The 20466-nt window shown below is 46.7% G+C and overlaps 1 protein-coding gene across 1 annotated transcript in view; it reads left to right on the forward strand.

The window, feature by feature from the left end:
- Positions 1-8664: 8664 nt before the first annotated feature.
- The window catches only part of apln (apelin), a 28988-nt gene continuing 17186 nt past the window's right edge, over positions 8665-20466 (forward strand). The window contains exon 1 of the mRNA XM_055889391.1: positions 8665-9263. Within this exon, the coding sequence (XP_055745366.1) occupies positions 9197-9263 (67 nt within the window). The 5' untranslated portion in view covers positions 8665-9196. The remainder of the gene's footprint in view (positions 9264-20466) is intronic.

Consider the following 20466-nt stretch of genomic DNA (forward strand, 5'->3'; position numbering starts at 1 on the left):
TGTATTTCGTTGAGGTACAAAGTAAACTTTTCTTAATGGGTCCTTGAGCCCATGTTGAGAAATGCCTGGAGACTATACTGCCGGAGGCAGGTGAAGACCAGAGTGGCACAACACAAAAATAAATGATTCATGATTGGGATATCTGAAGTTCCAAGTTGGCCATGACACATAGGTCATCAATGGAGTTGCCTTATCATGCCCGTTTCTCTTTCAGTTGATAACAATACACAGCTGGGGGGAAAAGTGTCACAAGACCTATTGGCTTTGACTTGACACGTGACGGAATATAAATGACTTTTATTACACGCCATATAGCAGAGAAAATGGTTCATTATGAATTGTGACTCGGGATATTATTCTTCCCAAATGTGAGCAAAGACAATTATTTGAAGAAAAAGTGACGGCGCGTCAAAGACAAACTTCACAAAGGCATAAGAGACGAAAAAACAATGGGTTCAAACACCGCCGGTCTGCTGTGGCTTTTGTAGTTGATTTTCCACTGACTCAAGTCGAAAAGGAACATTTTCCCATTTCATCCTACTGCTCCTTCTACCTCACGCCAAACTCAGACGCGAATCTCTGACCATGACACAGGGGGCACTCAAAGTAGCACAATGGCAAACCATCAACGAGCGGTCCAAGAGGAGGGCGGTTTCAGCAGAAAGGAGGTCGTGAAAAAAAAGAGACCTCTTTTTAAGTCGGCATACCCCGTAACGGCACTCGCTAAACCCTTCTCTTTATTGACTCTTCTCCCTCTCTCTGCTTTTGTTCACCTTGGCCTGGTTGCATCAGCACCAGAATCACCTCTGAGAGAATGGCTGCGATTTTCCTGTGAAAGTCTCTCTGCATTTGCAAAGCATCGAAAAGAGAACGTTGGCTAATGATGAAATTTACAACACGACTCAGTACAGCGGTAATGAGGACTGGAAAAGGATCATTTAAAAAAGGGCCAAATCAGCTCACAATAACATGCTGGTTTTTATAATTACTTTTTGAGGGATTTTAAGGCTGCCCACTGAGCATAAACTGGTTGAATCCACGTTTTTTTCCATGCCATTTCAACAAAACAATGTATTGTGATGACGAATCAACATGGAAATGGACTGGATTTACAAAAAGTCATGAACTTAAAGGAATCCGGGAATTGTCGTCTTTTCTTCACCCAACTTTTACTCTAAATCCAATGAGATGGTTACATTTTTCGCAGATTTCCCTTTGAATTGACAACTCAGGGTTGAACTGAAATCTGTGCCCAGTGGGTGCTGTTCAACAGGTAATTCTGCCAGCCTTAGATTACCATCTTTTGGGACATGTTAGCCGAGTTTCATGCTCAGAACTGCGTTTATCCTTGAACTTTTCCGAACTTGTATCAGAAAGGAAGAAAAAAATGTAAACAGGAAAAACTTCCAATGAAAGGTTGAGTGTGTAGAGAGCGTAGAGAGACAGCAATCTTCAAGCTCTTATTAACTGATGGAGGCTCGGGCTTTGTGCACTTTCAAAAACCCATTCAGCAACACCTTACGCCTGTCTGCCTATTCTTTCCTCCCCCATTCCTCTTATCTCTCATCTGTCAAGTCGCATCTCTCCGCCTCTCAATGTGTCAGAGAGACCAAGCCAGAGCACGCTCGGTCCCCCTCCCTCCAAACCCCCAGCACTTTAAATCCCGGGATCCATAAGAAACAAGCAGTCCGTTTCCAAACTGCGTGCCACTGCGCTCAACAGATAGAAATCCCGATAAGCACAACAATATTGGAGGGGAAGAGAGCACTATCCGCTTTGGCTACTTCACACCAACCGTTTAATTTGTTTTGACTCCATTTGATCTCCTGCTACAATAAAGGAACTGTGGATGATCAACATATCTCCTCGCCAGAAAGAGACAGAAAATACTCTAAGCATGAAGTGCACTTGAAGTGCATGGAGGCAGGTGAAAAGCTGGCAGCCTTTCACACTCGACGAGGACACACACCCATACCCACAAGTACAGCAAAGTCAGGAGCGAGGATCGAACTCTAAGCTTCAGATGATTTCTCTGGCACCCTGGTCACTTCCACAGGGCATTCAACACTGCCACTGAGACGTACAGTACCGTAGGTGACGGCAGGAGCAGTGCTCCTCTTACCTGTCACCTGGAGAGAGAAAAAACTCCGAAGATCTAAGGTTTGATTAGAGTCACTGGGGAAATCCTTCAAAAGCCAGCCTTTGTTTGTTGTTTTAAGATATCTATAGAGAATCTCAATCTGACAGGCTCATGAGGGCGTGGAGCAGTTTTTATACATTCCCTTGGGGTTTGATCATGCCCCAGCTGCAGGATAGAGCAACACGTGCACAGTACACGCGTGCTCGTCGACCAACGCTTACAGCAGGCTTCCATGACGTAAGTGCATAGGTAAAAGAGACGACTCCTGCAGGTGCAACATCACAGGAGACGAACTCTGGTCCCTTTACCACAAATCAGCAGAGGCGGAAGTCACCTAACATAAACATTATGATTTATTAAACTACTTGAAAGGCTCGTAGCGTGCACAGTTTCCCAGTGATCCTTTCCGTTCCCTCTGTCGACGCGGCGCTAAACTGTCAATTCCCATATCGGAGACTCAATTACTGCTCTGGGACGGGATAGCCTGGATTATGGAGACAGCAGCTGTGGAGTCACGCAACTCCGGAGCAAATGGTCATAGGGGATAATTGTCCCTGGGTCGGCTGAAAGTGTGTGTTAGATATTGGGTAGGGAGGGGATATGTGAAACAAGCCCCATGTTCTACCTTATACGTGATGGGATGAATGGCAAATATTCCCATCGGTCAGTAGAAAAGCAAGAGTGTTCATTCATTATTTGGATGTTGGAAAAGAAGGCCATTATCTTGTGACATTTGCACCCGCCTGCTTCCTACGTCAACACTACTGAGGATGTTGTATGCATTTGTTACAATGGGAAGAGGAAGAGGGGGGAAAGGAAGAAGAAAAAGATTAGGATGGAGGGTTGTTATCTATTGTTGGGATTGCGGAATTGGTGGGAATACAGAAACGTTTGGGGACACGTTGAGTAACTGTGTACGTGAAGTGTCTATGATTACTCTTAAGGGCTTTGTGTGTATTTGTTCATGACCCCCCAGACTTACAAGATAAAACCCAGACATCTTGCCAGATAGAGACAAAAACAGAGCATCTCACACATTTTTCATTCCGTTAGCACAGCAGACTAAACCATTTCAAGACCAGGCAACCTCTGCCTGTTGCCTGTTGTTCCTAGAAACCCTTCATACTACTGCAGCGGTGCTACTGTATACTGAGAGTGACCTTATGGAAGAAATGGTACTGTGATTGTTCAGAGGCGAGGTGACTGAGTTAGAATCAAAGACGGGGCAGCAATTTTCTGCCAATCTTCCATCCAGGGCCTCGGGGAGCAGAGCACATTTCTCAGTTGAATTTCAGAGCCACCGATAATGTTACGATTAAAAGGCAGAGAAGTTAATCCACCGGCCCTGTGTTTCTTGACATTTGTGATATGAAGCACTGTGCCGCCTGAGGGGAGTATCGTGTTTGTTTAAAGCATCTGTGAAGAAGTGGAGAGCGATGGCTCAGCTCCCTCAGATCCCCTTCATAAGACAGACTTAAACAAGTCTGAATGAAGACGTCACAGTTCCCCCTTCTCATTACGGATCACAAGAGAACCACATCTTACTTACTGTCTTACTAACAACTTGCATACAGTAGCAGGCTTTGTGCCTATGGTTGGTGAATGAGACTCCACCTTACTCGGTCTCGATATGTTCTCCATTTTACAGTAGGCTGATTATGACGGGGGCCTGGGGAATAGTGGCGGATGGTCAGGTATTCTCACCTCTGCACAACAACAACAATAACAACAACAGCCCTCCCCTTCTGCTCATTCAATCATCGGGACAATTAAAACAAACATCCGCCCGCTTAAGGTCAGACATCTTTTCGAGACAGGAGGTCTGCCATTGGCACATTCAGACTTTCAGATTCTTAATTTAGAGTCCGATAGTAAACAGGAAGCACAATCTTGAATCGGGAAAATAATGCCGGAATTATTCCACACAGATCGGTGACCTCGTTGTATCTGTATATTAAAGGGAACCTGTTGATTGTTCCACAGTAATGATGGATAGGAATGGATAAACATGCTTTCGGAGAGAAGCACCTATTTCCTCCACTCCTTCCGATTACACACGTCACTGGAATTATGGAATTCAAGTAGAACTATTAATAATACAAGTTAACAAATCAGGAAAGCCTAGTCATTTACAGACCACAAGGGCATCACCAGTATCGTCATTGCTGACCAAATCCAAGCATAGATGGAATTCTTTTTATCAGACGGGTTTCCTGTTCCAAGTGCTTCCTGTGTCAGGGCAGATGTGGTTGTATTGCGGTTCTTTGACTCACTCTGCTCCCGGGAGGTGCCCATCGGGCAGATCCCCACTGGTCCATCAGGAAGACCTCCACTGGCCCATCAGGCAGAGCGCTACTGGCTTACACTCATGTCACCACAACAGACCGCATCCTGAGACGGCATTTTGGGGAAATCTCCGACTCTCTCGTCGTTAGCTTTATTTCAACATTACAAGCTTTTCTTCACGCAAACCTAATTAAAGATAATACGATTGCAAATGTTTTGATCTTTATTGCCAAGTTTGTGTCGACTCATACATTCTTATGTTAATAACTCGGGACGTTTTAACGATTTGTAAATCCACAAGCAGTCCATTTCCGCAGCCAGATGCACCTGGATCCCCGCAAGTATGCACAAGCTCACTCAATATAAAAACAGACAAATCCCTACTGATATTCGGCAGTACATTTTTTTAAAGCATCTTAATGCAGTCATCCCAAAAGGCATAGAAATTAGTCCTAAAACACGGAACATGTAAAAATTGGTGTATGATGGAATGTGGGAAATATACGCCCAACCCCAGACTGAGCAGGGAATATGCTATTTCCCAAAATGTCAGTCATTGTGCAACTTCAGGAAAAAACATGTTTTCTGGGAAAGTGGTAATGAGAGCACCTGTATGGGATAATGCATGCCTTGGACTGATTCTTCAAATTAATTAACTCAAAAACAAAACAAAAACATTTATTAATTAAGGCAACAACAACAACAAAAAGTAAAGGCTGATGGGAAAATATCTTTAGGCTTGGCCTCAGTCATCAGCCAGCCCCGAGGCGAGAGGACTACTACACACATAAAGTGAAGGTTTCAAGTGCTGTATGTAAAAATGGAAGGTGCTCCTGTTATTGGCTCTCAAGTGGGTGGCGCGGACATGCTGGCCCCTGGGACAGAGGGGCTTCAAGAGACAAAGGCTGGGCTATGTGAAGTTTAGGGCGGGGCCTTGGGGGCCGTTCTCAGGTCTCTACAGCAGTAAAGTCCCTTTTTTCGTGACAGCACATGGTTGTGACCAAGGGCACAGCATCCATCATGTGTCACTGTTCCCCCTTTAGTGACTCTCTAGCACTGTAGGCCACCAGTGCTAGAGAGTCACCATATATCAACCACCACATATCAACTTACATATTATAGCAAACGTGGTTTGTGTTTGAATGATTGAAAGGTCAAATAATGAGCTACGCTTTCCAATTTCTGAACTATTTTCTATCTGGTGTTAACCATTTCCCTGTTCGATCGCTAACATTGATTGTTCAGTCACATTTTGACTGCAGCTTCTGTATTCTGCTGAAAAGGGTGGACCTAAGCAAACCTGAAAAACCAATGTGAAGGGTTGGGTAAGGGTGAAATTATGTAGATATTTCTGATCAGAACAAATATGTTTTTACTCCCCAAAAATATACATATCCTTTTTGGAAATCAACCAGGTGTATTTGTATGTATTGTGGATCCTCATTAGCTGGTGCCAAGGCAGCAGGTACTGTTCTTGGGGTCCAGCAAAATTAAGGCAATTATACCATTTTAAAAACATTACAATAAATTCACAACAGATTTCACAACACATTACGTGTGTGCCCTCAGGCCTCTAATCTACTACCACATACTGTATCTATAACACAAATCCATGTGTACGTGTGTGTATAGTGCATATGTTATCGTGTGTGTGTGTGTGTCAAGGGTGGCAGGCAAGCCTGGAGGAGTGGGCCCACTCCAGGACCGAGGAGTGGACAGAGTCAGGAACAAACATACAGTAATCCGGGCCCGCCTGGGTTCGGCTGGGAACGCTGCTCCTCACGGACCTACTTCCCTATTCCCCGGTTGAGTGCCAATGCCAGGCACGAGGTGGGAAGGATGGTCTCGGGGCCCGAGGGTGTAGCCGCGGGGCTATAGCGGTGTGACAGCGCATCCGGCTTGATATTCTTGGATCCCGGTCGGTAGGAGAGGGAAAAGTTCAACTGGGTGAAAAGCAGGGCTCACCTAGCTTGCCTGGAATTGAGACACTTGGCGGTGCGGAGATATTCCAGGGTCTTGTGATCCGTCCACACAATGAACGAATGTTCCGCCCCCTCCAACCGGTGTCTCCACTCCTCCAACTCCATCTTCACCGCGAGAAGATCACGATTTCCCACATCGTAATTCCTCTCCGTGGCGTTGAGGCGATAAGAGAAGAAGGCGCAGGGATGTAAGTTGAGGTCCAGGGAAAAAACGGGACAGGACAGCCCCCCCTCTGACATCCGAATTATCGGCCCCCACCACGAACTGACGGGACGGGTCAGGATGAACCAATATGGGAGCTGTAGTGAAGTGGTGCTTGAGGTCCCGGAACACCCGGTCAGCAACTGGGGACCACGTGAACGGAACCTTGGGAGAGGTGAGTGCAGAAAGGGGGGAAGCCAGGGTGCTGTGGCCCCAGATAAAGCAGCGATAAAAGTTGTCAAATCCCATGAAACATTGCACTGCACTCTAGACGTAGGCTGGGGCCAATCCACCACCGCTCTCACCTTCCCGAGATCCATCTGTACATTCCCTGCAGCGATGATGTAACCAAGGAAGGGGATGGAATTTGCATTTCTCCGCTTTCAAGAAAATGTGGTTCTCCAGGAGGTGCTGGAGGACCTGTCGGATGTGGAGCACATGTTCTTGGGCTGAGTGGGAGAAAATGAGGATGTCATCAAGGTAGACGAAGACGAACCGGTTCAACATGTCGCGGAGAACGTCCTTACAGGGCCTGTAACACTGCTGATGCTTTGGTAAGGCCAAATGGCATGACCAGATATTTGTAGTGACAGCTGGCCGTGTTGAAGGCAGTCTTCCACACATACCTCTTCCGTATCTGCACCAGGTGGTAGGCGTTCCACAGGTCCAACTTGGAGAAAACGGTGGCCCCCTGGAGCGGCTCGAAGGCCGAGGCGATGAGTGGTACCGGGTAGCGGTTCTTCACTGTGATGTCATCGATGAACAGGCGCAGAGTTTTGTCCTTCTCCACAAAGAAGAACCCTGCGTCGGCAGGGGAGGCAGAAGGACAGATACACCCTGCAGTCAAGACTCAGGAGAAGACCCAGATGCAGACAGCTTCGAAGTAACAAAAGTTTATTTCCAAAACAGGGGAGCAGGCAAAGAACAGGTCAAGGGCAGGCAGAGGTCAGTAGTCCAGAGCAGAGTCCGAAAGGTACAGAACGACAGGCAGGGTCGAAATTAGAAACTAGAGACAGAAAGGAGCATGGGAAAAACCGCTGGTAGGCTTGACAAAACAAAATGAACTGGCAACAAACAAACAGAGAACACAGGTATAAATACACTGGGGATAATGAGGAAGATGGATGATACCTGAAGGGGGTGGAGACAAGCACAAAGACAGGTGAATACAGATCAGGGTGTGACAGTGTATGCATGTGTCTGTGCCTATGTTTGTGTTGCTTCACAGTCCCCATTGTTCCTTAAGGTGCATTGTTATCAGTTTTTTTTATATCTAATTTTACTGCTTGCATGAGTTACTTGATGTGGGAAAAATGTCCATGTAGTCATGGCTCCATGTAGTACTGTGTGCCTCCCATAGTCTGTTCTGGACTTGGGGACTGGGAAGAGACCTCTGGTGGCATGTCTTGTGGGGTACTTATTCCTCCCATCTATGGACAAAGCTGATAAGAGTACTTGTTACAGTTGTAGTGGTCGCACGGATAGTTCTCACAATTCAGTACCAGAAATGCAACCTTTCCTGTTTACCGTCCAATAAACAAATGAAAAAACAAGTGCATTTATTTTAGAGCCTTACAGGGAGGGTAGCTTTCTGGTTGCTTTGTTCACCAAAGAATATAACATTGGAAACGAAACCAAACAAATTACTCAGAGTCAGTGAAACAAACAACAAGAGATTGGATCAAGCCAATGAGTCTGCTAACTTTTTCCTAAGGGTACTCCCAATGTCGCGGACATTGACTTGAAATACCGCAAAACATTTAACGCCATGCCCTTAGTCTCTAAGGACTGGAGTTTTAGACAGAGAATAAGGAAAGGGAGCTACATTCAAAGACTACTTTATCAACAAGAGCATGTGGTTGGTTATTATGATGACCTGGACACCCCCCACAACTCCTCCTTTCCTACCCCCGCCTGCCTTTCCTTCCCTCTCTTCCTTTAGTGGGAGGGTCGATGTATGTGTGCGTGGGGGGCAACATTGTGGGTGGAGTGGCCCCCTTTTCCAGGACCCACAGAGTCAATGATACATAAGCCACATGACCGACTGGGCTCCTGTTATCCAAGGCAAACAGAGGACTTGCACACACCCACAGCCAGACAGACCTTCTTCGAACTACAAGCTGACTCCCAGCGCATTCACAGCTCTACTGAACTTGGCACTGGCTGCCCTGTTCTCCGAGAAGGAAAAAAGAACTGCACACCTCTGTGGGAGAGCTCAGATAAAGACTTGCGTTCAGTCTTGGAGTGGCGTTGTCACACACTGATATACAAATACGCATTTAGAAACACACACACATACAGAAATACACACACGCACCAGGCAGGCAGGCAGGCATCCAGACACACTCCCAGGCACACAAACACACGCACGCACCAGGGTGCATACAGAGGCACGCGCACACTCACTCTTACACACACACAGAGAGAGAAGCAAACAGTCTTGCTCTCTCCCTCTCTCCCTCTCTCTCTCCCTTGCTCGCTCAGTCGCTCTCTCTGCCTCTCTCCCTCCCTCCCATCCACACACACACACACAACACTACAGTATATCAGCTAGCGACTACCGGAGAGCCAGAGGGGAGTGCAGAAATGAATGTGAAGATCCTGACGCTGGTGATTGTGCTCTTGGTGTCTCTGCTGTGTTCTGCCAGTGCTGGTGAGTACAGGGCTCGCTCGGGCTTCTGCCTGTAGCCTCCCTATGCTTTCTATTTTCTCCCTCGTTATCGGCCCTAAGGCTCGGCTAAGGCAGCTGTAGTTGATCAGTTACCCAGTGTGATTAGCCTTGTGTGCCACTAAAAGGGAAGGAATATCTGTTCAGCACCTGACTGTGTATAGTACTGCAGTGCAGTGGTTTCCATGTTATTGTTGCTGGGGCTGTATTTTGTATTGAAGTGTATAAGGTGCTCTAGGTCATATGCTTTTCACTTGATTCGGCTTGAGGGACAGCAGAGATTGTGGCTCATATGAAATATTTAGGGGCTTTTATTGCTGGTCATTGCTGTCTATGCTGAGTGCTGTGGCTGAGTGTTGTCAAGGCTGTGTTGCTATAGGACTGTTGTGACTGTTATGAAATGGACAGTGGACATGGCACATGTACTGCAAGGTAGTGTGGGGAAATAAATCAACCATAGCTGGTAGAGGCATAACTGGTTGTACAATCCTAATTCCACCTGACTAAATGCATTTATAATGTATTAGTGTATTGTTTTTCACCACATTATAGCAACAGCATGCCTGTTCCCGTGGTAATCCAATGCTCTGATTCATTTGGTGTGCTGTTGATGAGGATTGTATTTAGAATGTCTATGGGGGAGGCACATAATCCTAGATGCATGGTTGGATGGTCTCTTGAGGAGCTCAATTTGTGCTCCTTTGTCACAGTACATTTCCGTAAAGTGCTGCCGCAGCTCTGGAGCCATTGTGTTGGACTCGGGTGTGAAATGAGAATCCCTGTGCGTACAAATTACAACAAGCCACAACGAACGTGGAGCATGGTGTCTAGAGGTATTTCTCAGTGGTGGCTCATGGGAGTAGGAGCCTTTAGTGATGTGGGAGGGGTGGGGGGGGGGGGGGGGGGGCAGTTAGCTGACCGTTGGCCAGCCTGCAGATGTGGTGCAGGTAACAGTTGTGTGTGAAAACACAACAGTGGGTCTTGTGTTAATGCTTCTAGCTACCTCTCTGAGGATCGACATCTATCTATTAACCACTGCTGGTCGGCACGTGCGTGTTCATAATTGTGTATCTGTGTATATCTACTTGTATTACGTGCCTGACTGTACATGCATCTGTGAGGTGTACTGGCCACACTTGGCGTATAAAACTACAAGGTGCAGCAGTGAGACGCTCATCGTCTCCCATGCTTCCAAGCGGTGCATTCATTACGGTGTGTGACGTGCTATTTTTGTCTTGGCCACACGAGTACATGGGAAGCAATTATCCTGCATTATACGGTCAGTGTCGTTTTTTTTCACAGCCCCTGCGTGTGTCTGACCATGTTCGACGCCCGAGAGCTCAGCACCGCCCTACACTTCCCCTTCCCTGTGCTCTGATGACGGAGGAAAAGAAGCTGTGTGGGCTCAAAAATGCTTATTCAAATGATTCTACGTCTTTCAGGACATGCTGCCTGTATCTGCTCTTTCTCCTTGCCTGTTTCCCTAGCTGGTACTGTAGTATTGTCTACATTGAGAGGGAGAAAGGGGAGGCTACTGTATAGCAGCGTTAGTGGGTGTGGGGAGAGATGGATGCTGCTAGTTCGAGCTGGAGTCTGTGTCTGTGCCTGTGCAGCACCAGCCTCTGCTATATGCGCTGTGCTGTCGCGGGAAGGTGTCGGGAGAAGGCTCTGTGTGTAGGAAGTGGGTGTGAAGCCTTTCATCTCGAGACAAATGCTTTTTCCAGTTCACCAGGAGTTTTCCCGGGTTATCTGTTTTCAGGCGTGTGTGTGTGTAGGCTGAAGCACTGGCATGGTCAGGCAGAGAAAGGGTGGGGACCTGTGTGTGTATGTGCCTGCTTGTGTGCCTGTGCGTGTGTGTTTGTCAGTCAGAGCTCATGGTGCAACAGGCGACAGAACCTCAATCTAACACTCCCCTCCGGCAGTCCTTCGGTGTCACTGAGTAGATTCAGTAGCACTACAGTGGCCTTGCTGGTTCTATATCACCATCCCTGAACAGCATACCGTACCTCAATTACCCATCTTCAAAAAGGCACAGTCTACCTTGAAAGCAAGAGAGAGCAGGCAAAGCCTCAGATGTGGTATTCATGATTCATTCTGAAGGCGATCACTTGTCTTCCTCCCCCTCTAACTCTTAAGGGCTGGTATGTAAACAATCCGTATTGTGGAAACAGTCTGGCCTCTCAGGCCTGTCAGCCGAGATATCAAAACCCCATCTTTCACAGGCCCGGAAACACCTCCGCCCAAATCCCTAAATGCAGAGAGTTGTACAGGAGGAAAACAACAGATGCTGACACACACACACACACACACACACACACACACACTCTCAAAAGGCACAATGCTTCTGAGGTGTGTGATGTTAGAGGCCTGGTTGACTCCGGGTTGAGACCCAGGCACATTTGAACAGGTGAGGTGGTTGGTGGTTTTGTGAGGTGGGCATGATAGGGGGGCTCCTCTTACTGGAATTATATATGGGAGAAATCATCTGCCTTACAGTAGGGAGGCAATTTCCCGTGAGCTGTCAGCAATGCTATTATTCCGTGTGAAACTTTGATGTATTGTCGGTTCTCGGGATTCGGCACCAGCATAGTCCCAACTCAGCTGCACCTGTGGTGCGTTCTGGGTCAGGGAGAGCCACAGAGAGGCCGGAGAAAATAAATACAGGCCCTCATTAAGGCACCTACATCCACACAATGTTTCTTTTCAACAATAAAAAAAGGGAAAAGGGAGGCGGCGAGGAAAAGCCAGGATATTTGGTGAAACAACATCAATGGGACCTATGCTAACAGTACCCAGGAAGCCTTAAATCATAATCCCAGCTCCTTCACATTGGCTCTGGTCATGTAAAGAGTTTTTTTGTGTCCGCTGTTGCTGCAGTGATTATATGGGCCGTAGAGAGAACAGAAACAGGAAAACTTTTCCAGATGTCCTGCAATAACATAATAATGGTAGGCAAACATTTGCGACAGAGTGGGCGCAGTAGTTAGGTTATTAGGGGATTACGGGGAATCATTCAGAGGGTCTTTGAGGCACGGGGGCTAGCTTAGTTGGGCGAGTGAGTGGCAGCTGGGTTTGTCTTGTTCTCTCCCACACACACAGATACACATGAAGAATAACACATTGTGAATAACCTGGATTTCCTCTCTTCGCAACGCTGGCAGAGAATCAGAGCCAAACCATCAGTTTCGAGATAGGACAGCTAGTCTGAGAGACGCGACACAGACACTCACGGCTCTGTCTCTTTACAGAGGCAACCAGACATGCTCAATAGACAGCAAGAATGTTTGACCATTGGCTATAGTATGGTGCATGGTGGCAATCCTGAATGGACACATCATGTAGGCCTAGTTTCATTCTTCAACCCCCAAATCAGGAAGAGCTAATTATTTTATTAGCAATCTCTACTAACTGCTAACTACTTGTTGCACTCTGCCATGTAAATGAATGACAAACATGGAGAAACCGAAATAAAGTCCTAAATCCCTAGTAAAAACCCATAGCCTGCGATTTACTGTATTGAAAAAACAGTCTGGTCTTGTTGACTTCAATAATAAAGTCTTGGGACTTTATTAATGTTGTTTGTGATAAGCCACTTTATACTGTACATTGGTATAACTCCCACTCACCGTGGACTTCATATAAACCGTCCACAATTGCGTTAGAGGAGAGGGAAGAGATTTGTGGGGGGAAATCGTAAGTCAATTGGTAGGCTCCAAGACGTTAGCATATGCGACTGCTGAGGCGCTGTAATGTAATTCAGAAATCCTTTGAATGAATAAATCAACTCACTTAGAACATCGGTCAGAAGTGTAGGCCTATGCATAAGGAGAAAGACACAGGGAGCGAAAAATAGAAAAAAAGAAAGGAAAGACAGAGAGAGAGCGGCCATCTTGGAGCACAAGGGTCGTTTAAGCTTTCAGTGGCGAGGGGAGCGCCATGCACGACACTGAAATATTAAAAAGCCTCTAAAAACTTCACAGCTGGTGGTCTCACTTGCCTTCCCAAATTTCTGCAGGTGGACGAACAAGAGCAATAAAAGGTGGCATGCAACGGTAGTAAAACAATTAGTCTTGAAACGCTCTCTGCCTCTGCCTGACCCTGAATCCATTATGTGGCCCTAGCTGTTCCGGAGTCGGGCCTTAGTCTGTCTCCCTCATATGAGAGCTATGAGAATGCTGCCCTGGGGCAGATGGTTGGGGTTACCCACCATGCTAGCCAGGCCTCTTCTGAGCACCACCAGATCCCTATCCCCAGGCCCAGGTTACTCCCATTCTCGCACCCAATAGCTTAATCAAAGCCAGATATTTTCAAAACCTGCGCTAGCTCCACCAGGGGCTCAATATTAACGTGATTTATGACTCCCTGTTCAAACATTAAGTGTTACATTTAAAGTGGGTGTCAATTGTGATACGATCGGAGTGGACATTTTTATTAACAGCACACCAAGAACCCCTGAATAAATATTCTGGAGTCGTTGGAATGAATGAATGGAGCTTTAATTACTTACACGGTCAATTTACGCAAAACATGGAATGGGAAAATATTACTCTTGAACAGTGGTGGTCACAGATATCATTTCCCATCATTTCTTGTGGCCAAACATTGTTTTGTTTCATCTCGTTCTTTCATGACAGATATCCATAATTCAATGCATGGAAATATAGGAGCAGCTGGACATCACTTTAGAATGAGGTAAAACAGAAAGAGAGTGGAATGAAAATATAACCAAAGGCAACTTTGTATCCCTATTAATGCTAAAACCACGTACAGTACATTCATTACGGACACCTGGTCCAAAGCAAGACACAGCTGGCACTTGTTAGGGACTGTTATAGATAAGGAGGACTGGGGAGATTCATGCGAACTCTGAAGTAGTGGATCATGCATTGGAACGATGGGCCATGCAAAGGGGGCTTAGCAGAGTTTGGGAACACTTACCAGTGCCCCTTACCAGTGCCCCCACCGTGTTTAGTCTTACCTCCCAGGCCCTAGACCACAGGATATCCTTATTGCGGCTATACCTCTTTATTTTCTCAAAGACACACATACAAAGTCAAGTCATTTCTCTCCCCACCCCTCCCGATTGAAATGAAATGCATGGAACTAGAAACCATTAGATCACTTTCCCTTCCTATACCCAAGTGGGCTACACGTGGAATCATTCATTTATGAAACAATACGTTATTCATGGCGGGGGGAAGTTGCCATTGTGCGTAGTTTGTTAACTAATGATATTTGACTATTCCACACATGCAAAAGAGAGAGCCACAATGTGGGTCAATCAGCCTGTGACTGATAGGTGGAATCTCTCAATATGTGTCCTAATGGCTATATTTGGTGTAGGGCTGGACCTCCCACAGTGCCTCTTTCTCGATCTCATTTACTGATGAGGAGAGAGAAAGGTTGCCTCCTTTCTTTGCTGGCCCCTGACCATGAACAGATGTTTGTGAAAGGGGAAAACAAGAAGCGGGATACATAACCATATATCTCGCTCAGGCAGAACGTTGAGTCAAGTAGCGGCGGAACATCTCACGGATGCTTCAGGACAAACACACACAGGTTAGCATGTGCAGTACATTTGTCAACAAAACGCCTTAAGAAGCTTATATATTTCAGTTTTATGTGACACAATGTGACCCAAGGGACAGGTATCTGACAGGTATACCAGTTTGTATATAAAACCCTTTCAGAAAAGCATTACCCCTTGACTCGAACGTTTATACTAATGTTGTTATAAATGCAGGTGGCATAAGTCCTACTACTACTAGGATGTCTGCCAGTCAGGTAAGAGTAGCTGACTTGGCTGTTCACCTATGTGTGCGTTTGCTGTTTACCTAACCATGACGTCAAAATGCCCTCATTAGCTGAGAAACAGCCTTATGCAATGTTGACGCTATTGTCCTTTAAATCCTACCCTATGGGAGAAGCACTGATCCCTAAAGTAGCAGAGCTGCAGTGAACCTTTGGCGTCTCACATACACACACACACACAAACACACACACCTCCCCTATAACATGGGAGAGGGCACGTCAGTTCACAGCAGGGGGGCAGTGATGACACAAAAGAGGGGAGGGGATAGAGCTGGTGCTTCACATTTGATTAGCGTGCCCATGGAAACGGGCGGTTGGAGGATCCCTCTGCCCTTGCCACGCTGTTTCTGGAGATTAAGGCGACACCCACCTCACCTCCTCGCTGATTAGTCTACATACCGACCGACGTGCTGGGCCTCAGCCCACTACTGCTTACTGGAATATCCAGGTCTAAAACGCCATTCGCCTATTGCTACTTCCAGTCTCCTACTTGGGGTTTTAAATCCTCTTTCAGACAGCAGCCTGCTACCGTCCTGGAGGCCAGTTCAGGGAGAAATCTCTCTTCAAATGCTATGCATGATCGGCTCTCTGGTTTTGCCTGCATTTAAAAGACCCTAAAATGCAGTAAACTCCTAGCCATAGATTCACACCAATCCATTGAGTTGGATGGTGGATGAATGAAAGCAGCCAGGCGGTCCAGTGGTGGACTCCATTGCTTCATTAGTTGGCCCTTCAGCGTCGCTGCCGCCGCCCGAGGCCCTTTGAACACGCAGAGCTCTGATCATAGCTACCAGAGCAGGCTGCCCCGTCTCACACCTCATCACGAAACACTCTCACTAATTTGGGAGCATGTGTAGTTCACTCAAAGGGCTGCAACTTCACAGCCGACATAGGGGGTAAGGTCATGCTCAAAGGGACATCTGCAGAAACAGAGCGGTCTGCCAAATCTGTTCACATTTTTCGGAGCCCTCAACTTAAGTGAGCGATAGTTAGCGTAGTTTAGAAAGGGGGTTACGTTAGAGCTGGGAATATGCAGCGGGCGCTATGTTTAATGCACTTCCGTTTCCTCTAGGGAGTGGTTAGGGACAAAGCCAGCCTTCATTTCACCCCCACAACCCATTATTACCACAGACAAGTACCACAATACTACATATCAAACAGGGCCGAGCAGCAGTGGAACACACTGCTTGGAACACTCTGCTCGCCATGAAAGCAAAGGGCTGACACACACATACAGGACCCAAGCCCTCTCGCCCAGGGGAAACGGTTGAAAAAAAAATAAGCTGCCCAGTCAGGTTAATTATGCGCTGAAATTTGTAAACGGTGAAACCTGATCCATTCCAACTGACAATGTCATTCTTTTTGCTCCCTGAGTGCCTTTCACAGTGGCTGCCATGGTAACGTGGGTCTGAAAGTCCGCTAGGGAATGGCACCAGTTTCTGCCTAGGCCCAGAGTTACTGGTAGCCATGCGATTAGCAGCACACTGACAGACTCCGGCTTCAACAGGCAGAACATTTCCAAATGGGGGTTCTGAATGCTGAACAGGGCAGGGGTGTCTGCTTCTTCCACTGCATTTCCATATCTGAGGTAGTGGTAGATGCAAAGGCGAAAGCTAGACTAGCAGACGGCTAGCAAATCCACCACCATACTTTAGCAGCATCAGCAGAAGCTTTGCTCATGCTAGGGCTAAAATAGCGACGCTAGGAAAACGGGTTGGCTTGTGCTGTATGTACTTGCATGATTAACATGTCTCATTTCTGCCTAAATATCATTTCTGCCTCCTGGAGGGTGCATCCCTGGGCACAGTATGTGGGGTGAGTCTGTGTGTGTCTGGGTCTGTGGGTTAGTGTGTCTGTGGGAGTACTAAACACACAGGGAATCACTGGTCCATGCCTTGTTTTAGTGAATGAGGGAAGCATGTGATGGAGACAGTGTGGGCTCACTCCTCTTACCGTACGTCACACTAATAACCATAGCTTCACTCACTAGGGTGTTTGCTCTTACTCTCACGCAAACACATCCCTAGCAGTGTTACCCATACGGATCACCCAGGCAAATGCACGGAATTAGGTACAAAGCAAACTGTCTCAATGTTCTGTATATACAGCTACAGACTATGTATATACAATGATGTGTATAAAATGCTGCAGATGATGTTAATGGTTATTACTTAATGGCTTATTACTTCCACGGAAAAGGGACATGCTGTACTGTAAGCTGCACTGAACCATGGTCCTCTGGCTCAGTCGGTTTTGAACAGAAAATGTATCTCTGTCTGAATCAATGGAGCTCATTATCACGTCCCTGTCACCTGTGACATGAGGCACTTAGCCGTTGCCAGCATCAAATAGGAGCCTGATGATGCCCCATGGTAGATGTGGCATCAAGCGGCGAGGCACTGGAGCCAGTGTTTTACCAAGCAAGGATGCAGGTTCTCTTCTTTTCTGTTCTTTCCTGTTCTCTCCTCTACCTTCTGGTCCCTCCCCTTCTCATCTCTTCTGTTCTCCTCTCCTCTTTCTTCCACTCTCTTCTCTCCTGTTCTCTCATTGTCCTCCACCCTCATCTCTCGCCATGGTTACTACAGAGCAGAGCCCAGTTCCAGTCCGATGCTCTCGTTTCCACTCTATGGCAGCTGCTTGTTTACACATCAAGGGCCACTCAAGCTGCCTCATCCTCTGCTTCGTGGAAGGATAGAACGGAGAGCAAGATGTAGGGTGTGGAGGAGCAGGAGGAAGGAGGGATGGAGGGACAGATGAAGAAAGAGAGAAAACAGAGCAAGAGGGATTGTTTTCCAATCGCTCTGTGAACCGTGAAAGATAATCGATGAGACAGTGCACTGATTTATAATCAGTTTAGCTGAGCAATGAGCAAAGACTATTCCAGTTAAGAAACAGATAAGATTAGTTGAAACGATGTATTAGTTCGCTTTTACGCACAGAAAATGAAACACTGCAAGGATTCAATTTCAGTGCGACACGCTTGAGGAACCTTGTTGATTCTGTATCAATCCATAAATAACCAGTTCAACCTTCCCACCTGTTGCTGGTTTACTCATCGTCCTGGAAAGAGAGAAAATGTCATATTTCCTGGCGACCGAGTTAAGTCTAAAGCCATTGGGAAATGTACAAGACCAGAGATATGTTATGTGGGCCTCTTGGCATCCTACACAAATCAGCTTTTCTCTACAAAAGAAACAGTGCTCCTCATTCTCCATTCCCTGTGTGCTTCCTCCATCGGCGTGCCACGTCTAAGCAATGTGATATCCAATTTACCCATGCGGCTATCGATCGATAGACTTGGCACCAGACAGCAGGCATCCATTTCTCCCTACTACTCCCCTCTCTCTCTGACAGAACGGCGAGCGCTGGGAGACGTACAACTCTGCCCGGTTGATGGGGCTGCAGGGGCATTGACAGGGAAGGGCTGTCAGAAACGCTGTGTATCGGCCGGTTCTGAAATGAGATAAAGTGAAAAAGGCAACGTAATGGATGGCACCTGAGGAGTGTGGTGAAACAAAGGAAGGGGAATTAGATAGCAGCCGCCTGGCCATGTATCATTAAGCCTGGAAGCAGGCCAGTTTGTGACACAGCTCTGCTTCTCTCAGTCTTGCTCTCGCTCTCTTTCTCCCTCTCTCTCACCACTTCCCTCTCAGATAGGCCTGGTAGCGGTAGCTGCAATATTTCCGGCATTCCAGAAATTCCCTATTAATTCGAGTTTACTTAGGGAATTACCAGAAGGGGGAGAAATGCCTTTGGTTGTGATGAGGGCCTGGGCTCTGGGGTCAGATGTTGAGATAAGGAGGAGTGGTATCATGAGAAATATCTCATCTCTGCCATATTGCTTCCTTACCCGCTTATCATGTTTGTGGGAATCCCACCGTGGGAAAATATCAAATGGAATGCTACATATGCTGGATCCAATTTCACAGCAATACGATAGTATAGTGGGTTTTGTTTATGGAGATGAAATGTGCATTAACAAATGATTACTTTGAGTTGGGCCTCAATTACAAGGTCTTATGTCATTTGGATGGCTGCCTTCTCATCCCATCTATCCAGATATGGCTAAAGATATATGCCTGGAACTGGAAGTTGCTATATCATGTCTGGGCCAGCTTGATACCTTCTCTCCTGGTGGGAAGAGTCAATCCATAACTGCCAGTCTTATCACTGGGCCCTGGCTTATTTTTAGAAGCTTTCATTACACCTTTCTTTCCTGTGGCCAGACGGGCGGTAGGGCTGAGATCTGTCAGGAGATGTGCTCCCCTCAGAGCCCAGAGTTGAGCAGCGGCTGACAGCTCGCCGTGGCAGGAAACATCTAAATTGTCTCATTACAGATCCGGGTTATGACAGACTGAGCGACCCAGAGAGGAGGGAAGCGGGTGATGAGTTGTGTTCAGCACAGCCGGCCCAGGTGTAATTACAGTGTGTGTGTGTGTGTGTGTGTGTGTGTGTGTGTGTGTGTGTGTGTGTGTGTGTGTGTGTGTGTGTGTGTGTGTGTGTGTGTGTGTGTGTGTGTGTGTGTGTGTGTGTGTGTGTGTACGTGTGCGCATATGTCAAAGTGCCAGTTCCAACAGCACAGCCTTCACACATCAGCCGTAGTGGGGGGATGCTGTTTTAGATGCTGAAATACGCAGCAGAGCCTTTTCCCCGGTGCAAATGAATTAGCCCACTGTTTCCTGCAAATATGCTATATGTGCCCAGAAGAAGACTAGCCCAGGAAATTAAACTTGAGACGTCTGGCATTTCATGGGGATATACATGGAAAACATTTTTTTTTAATTACATTTGCCTTCTGGTACAATAACAGTAATTCACCATTGTGTAAAACCATTCAAATCGTGGCGCTGTCTCGATTTCCTGATTCTAATGCTATTCTAAACTTTTTAGAACATAATCAATGAATATAAAGTGTCAAAACATGGTGAGGGTTCAACCAATGTACATGATATGTCTGCTGATACGTGTGCTTTCACTGTGATGGCATGTGGATAATGAATTCAATTCAGGCAAAAGCTGTTCCCCATTCAAATGAGTTTACCTTGTCAGCTGGAGAAGGGGTCCGCATGTGTGCAGCGGAGAGATGTTAATTAAACCCTAGTCTGAAAGCTCCTTAACAGAAAATGAGGATCCACCATTCACCACCCCATTGACAGCCCTTGCTAGTTTATTCATCAGCCTCAGTTTCTCCAGTTGTGTTTTGCTGTGCTGGATACAGGAAGCAGACATGGGGAGACAGGAATGGTCTCCAGACACTTTCCATAAACCTAGTCAATTAGGAGAATCACTAGAGGCTAACGTAATCATGACTTTGACAACTGCTCTATTGCAGCCCTTAAGTATCTCCGCTCCTTTTCCCACCTGTACGGGAGGATGT

Source organism: Salvelinus fontinalis, chromosome 29 (genome assembly GCF_029448725.1).
Source record: "Salvelinus fontinalis isolate EN_2023a chromosome 29, ASM2944872v1, whole genome shotgun sequence".
NCBI classification, from domain to species: domain Eukaryota; kingdom Metazoa; phylum Chordata; class Actinopteri; order Salmoniformes; family Salmonidae; genus Salvelinus; species Salvelinus fontinalis.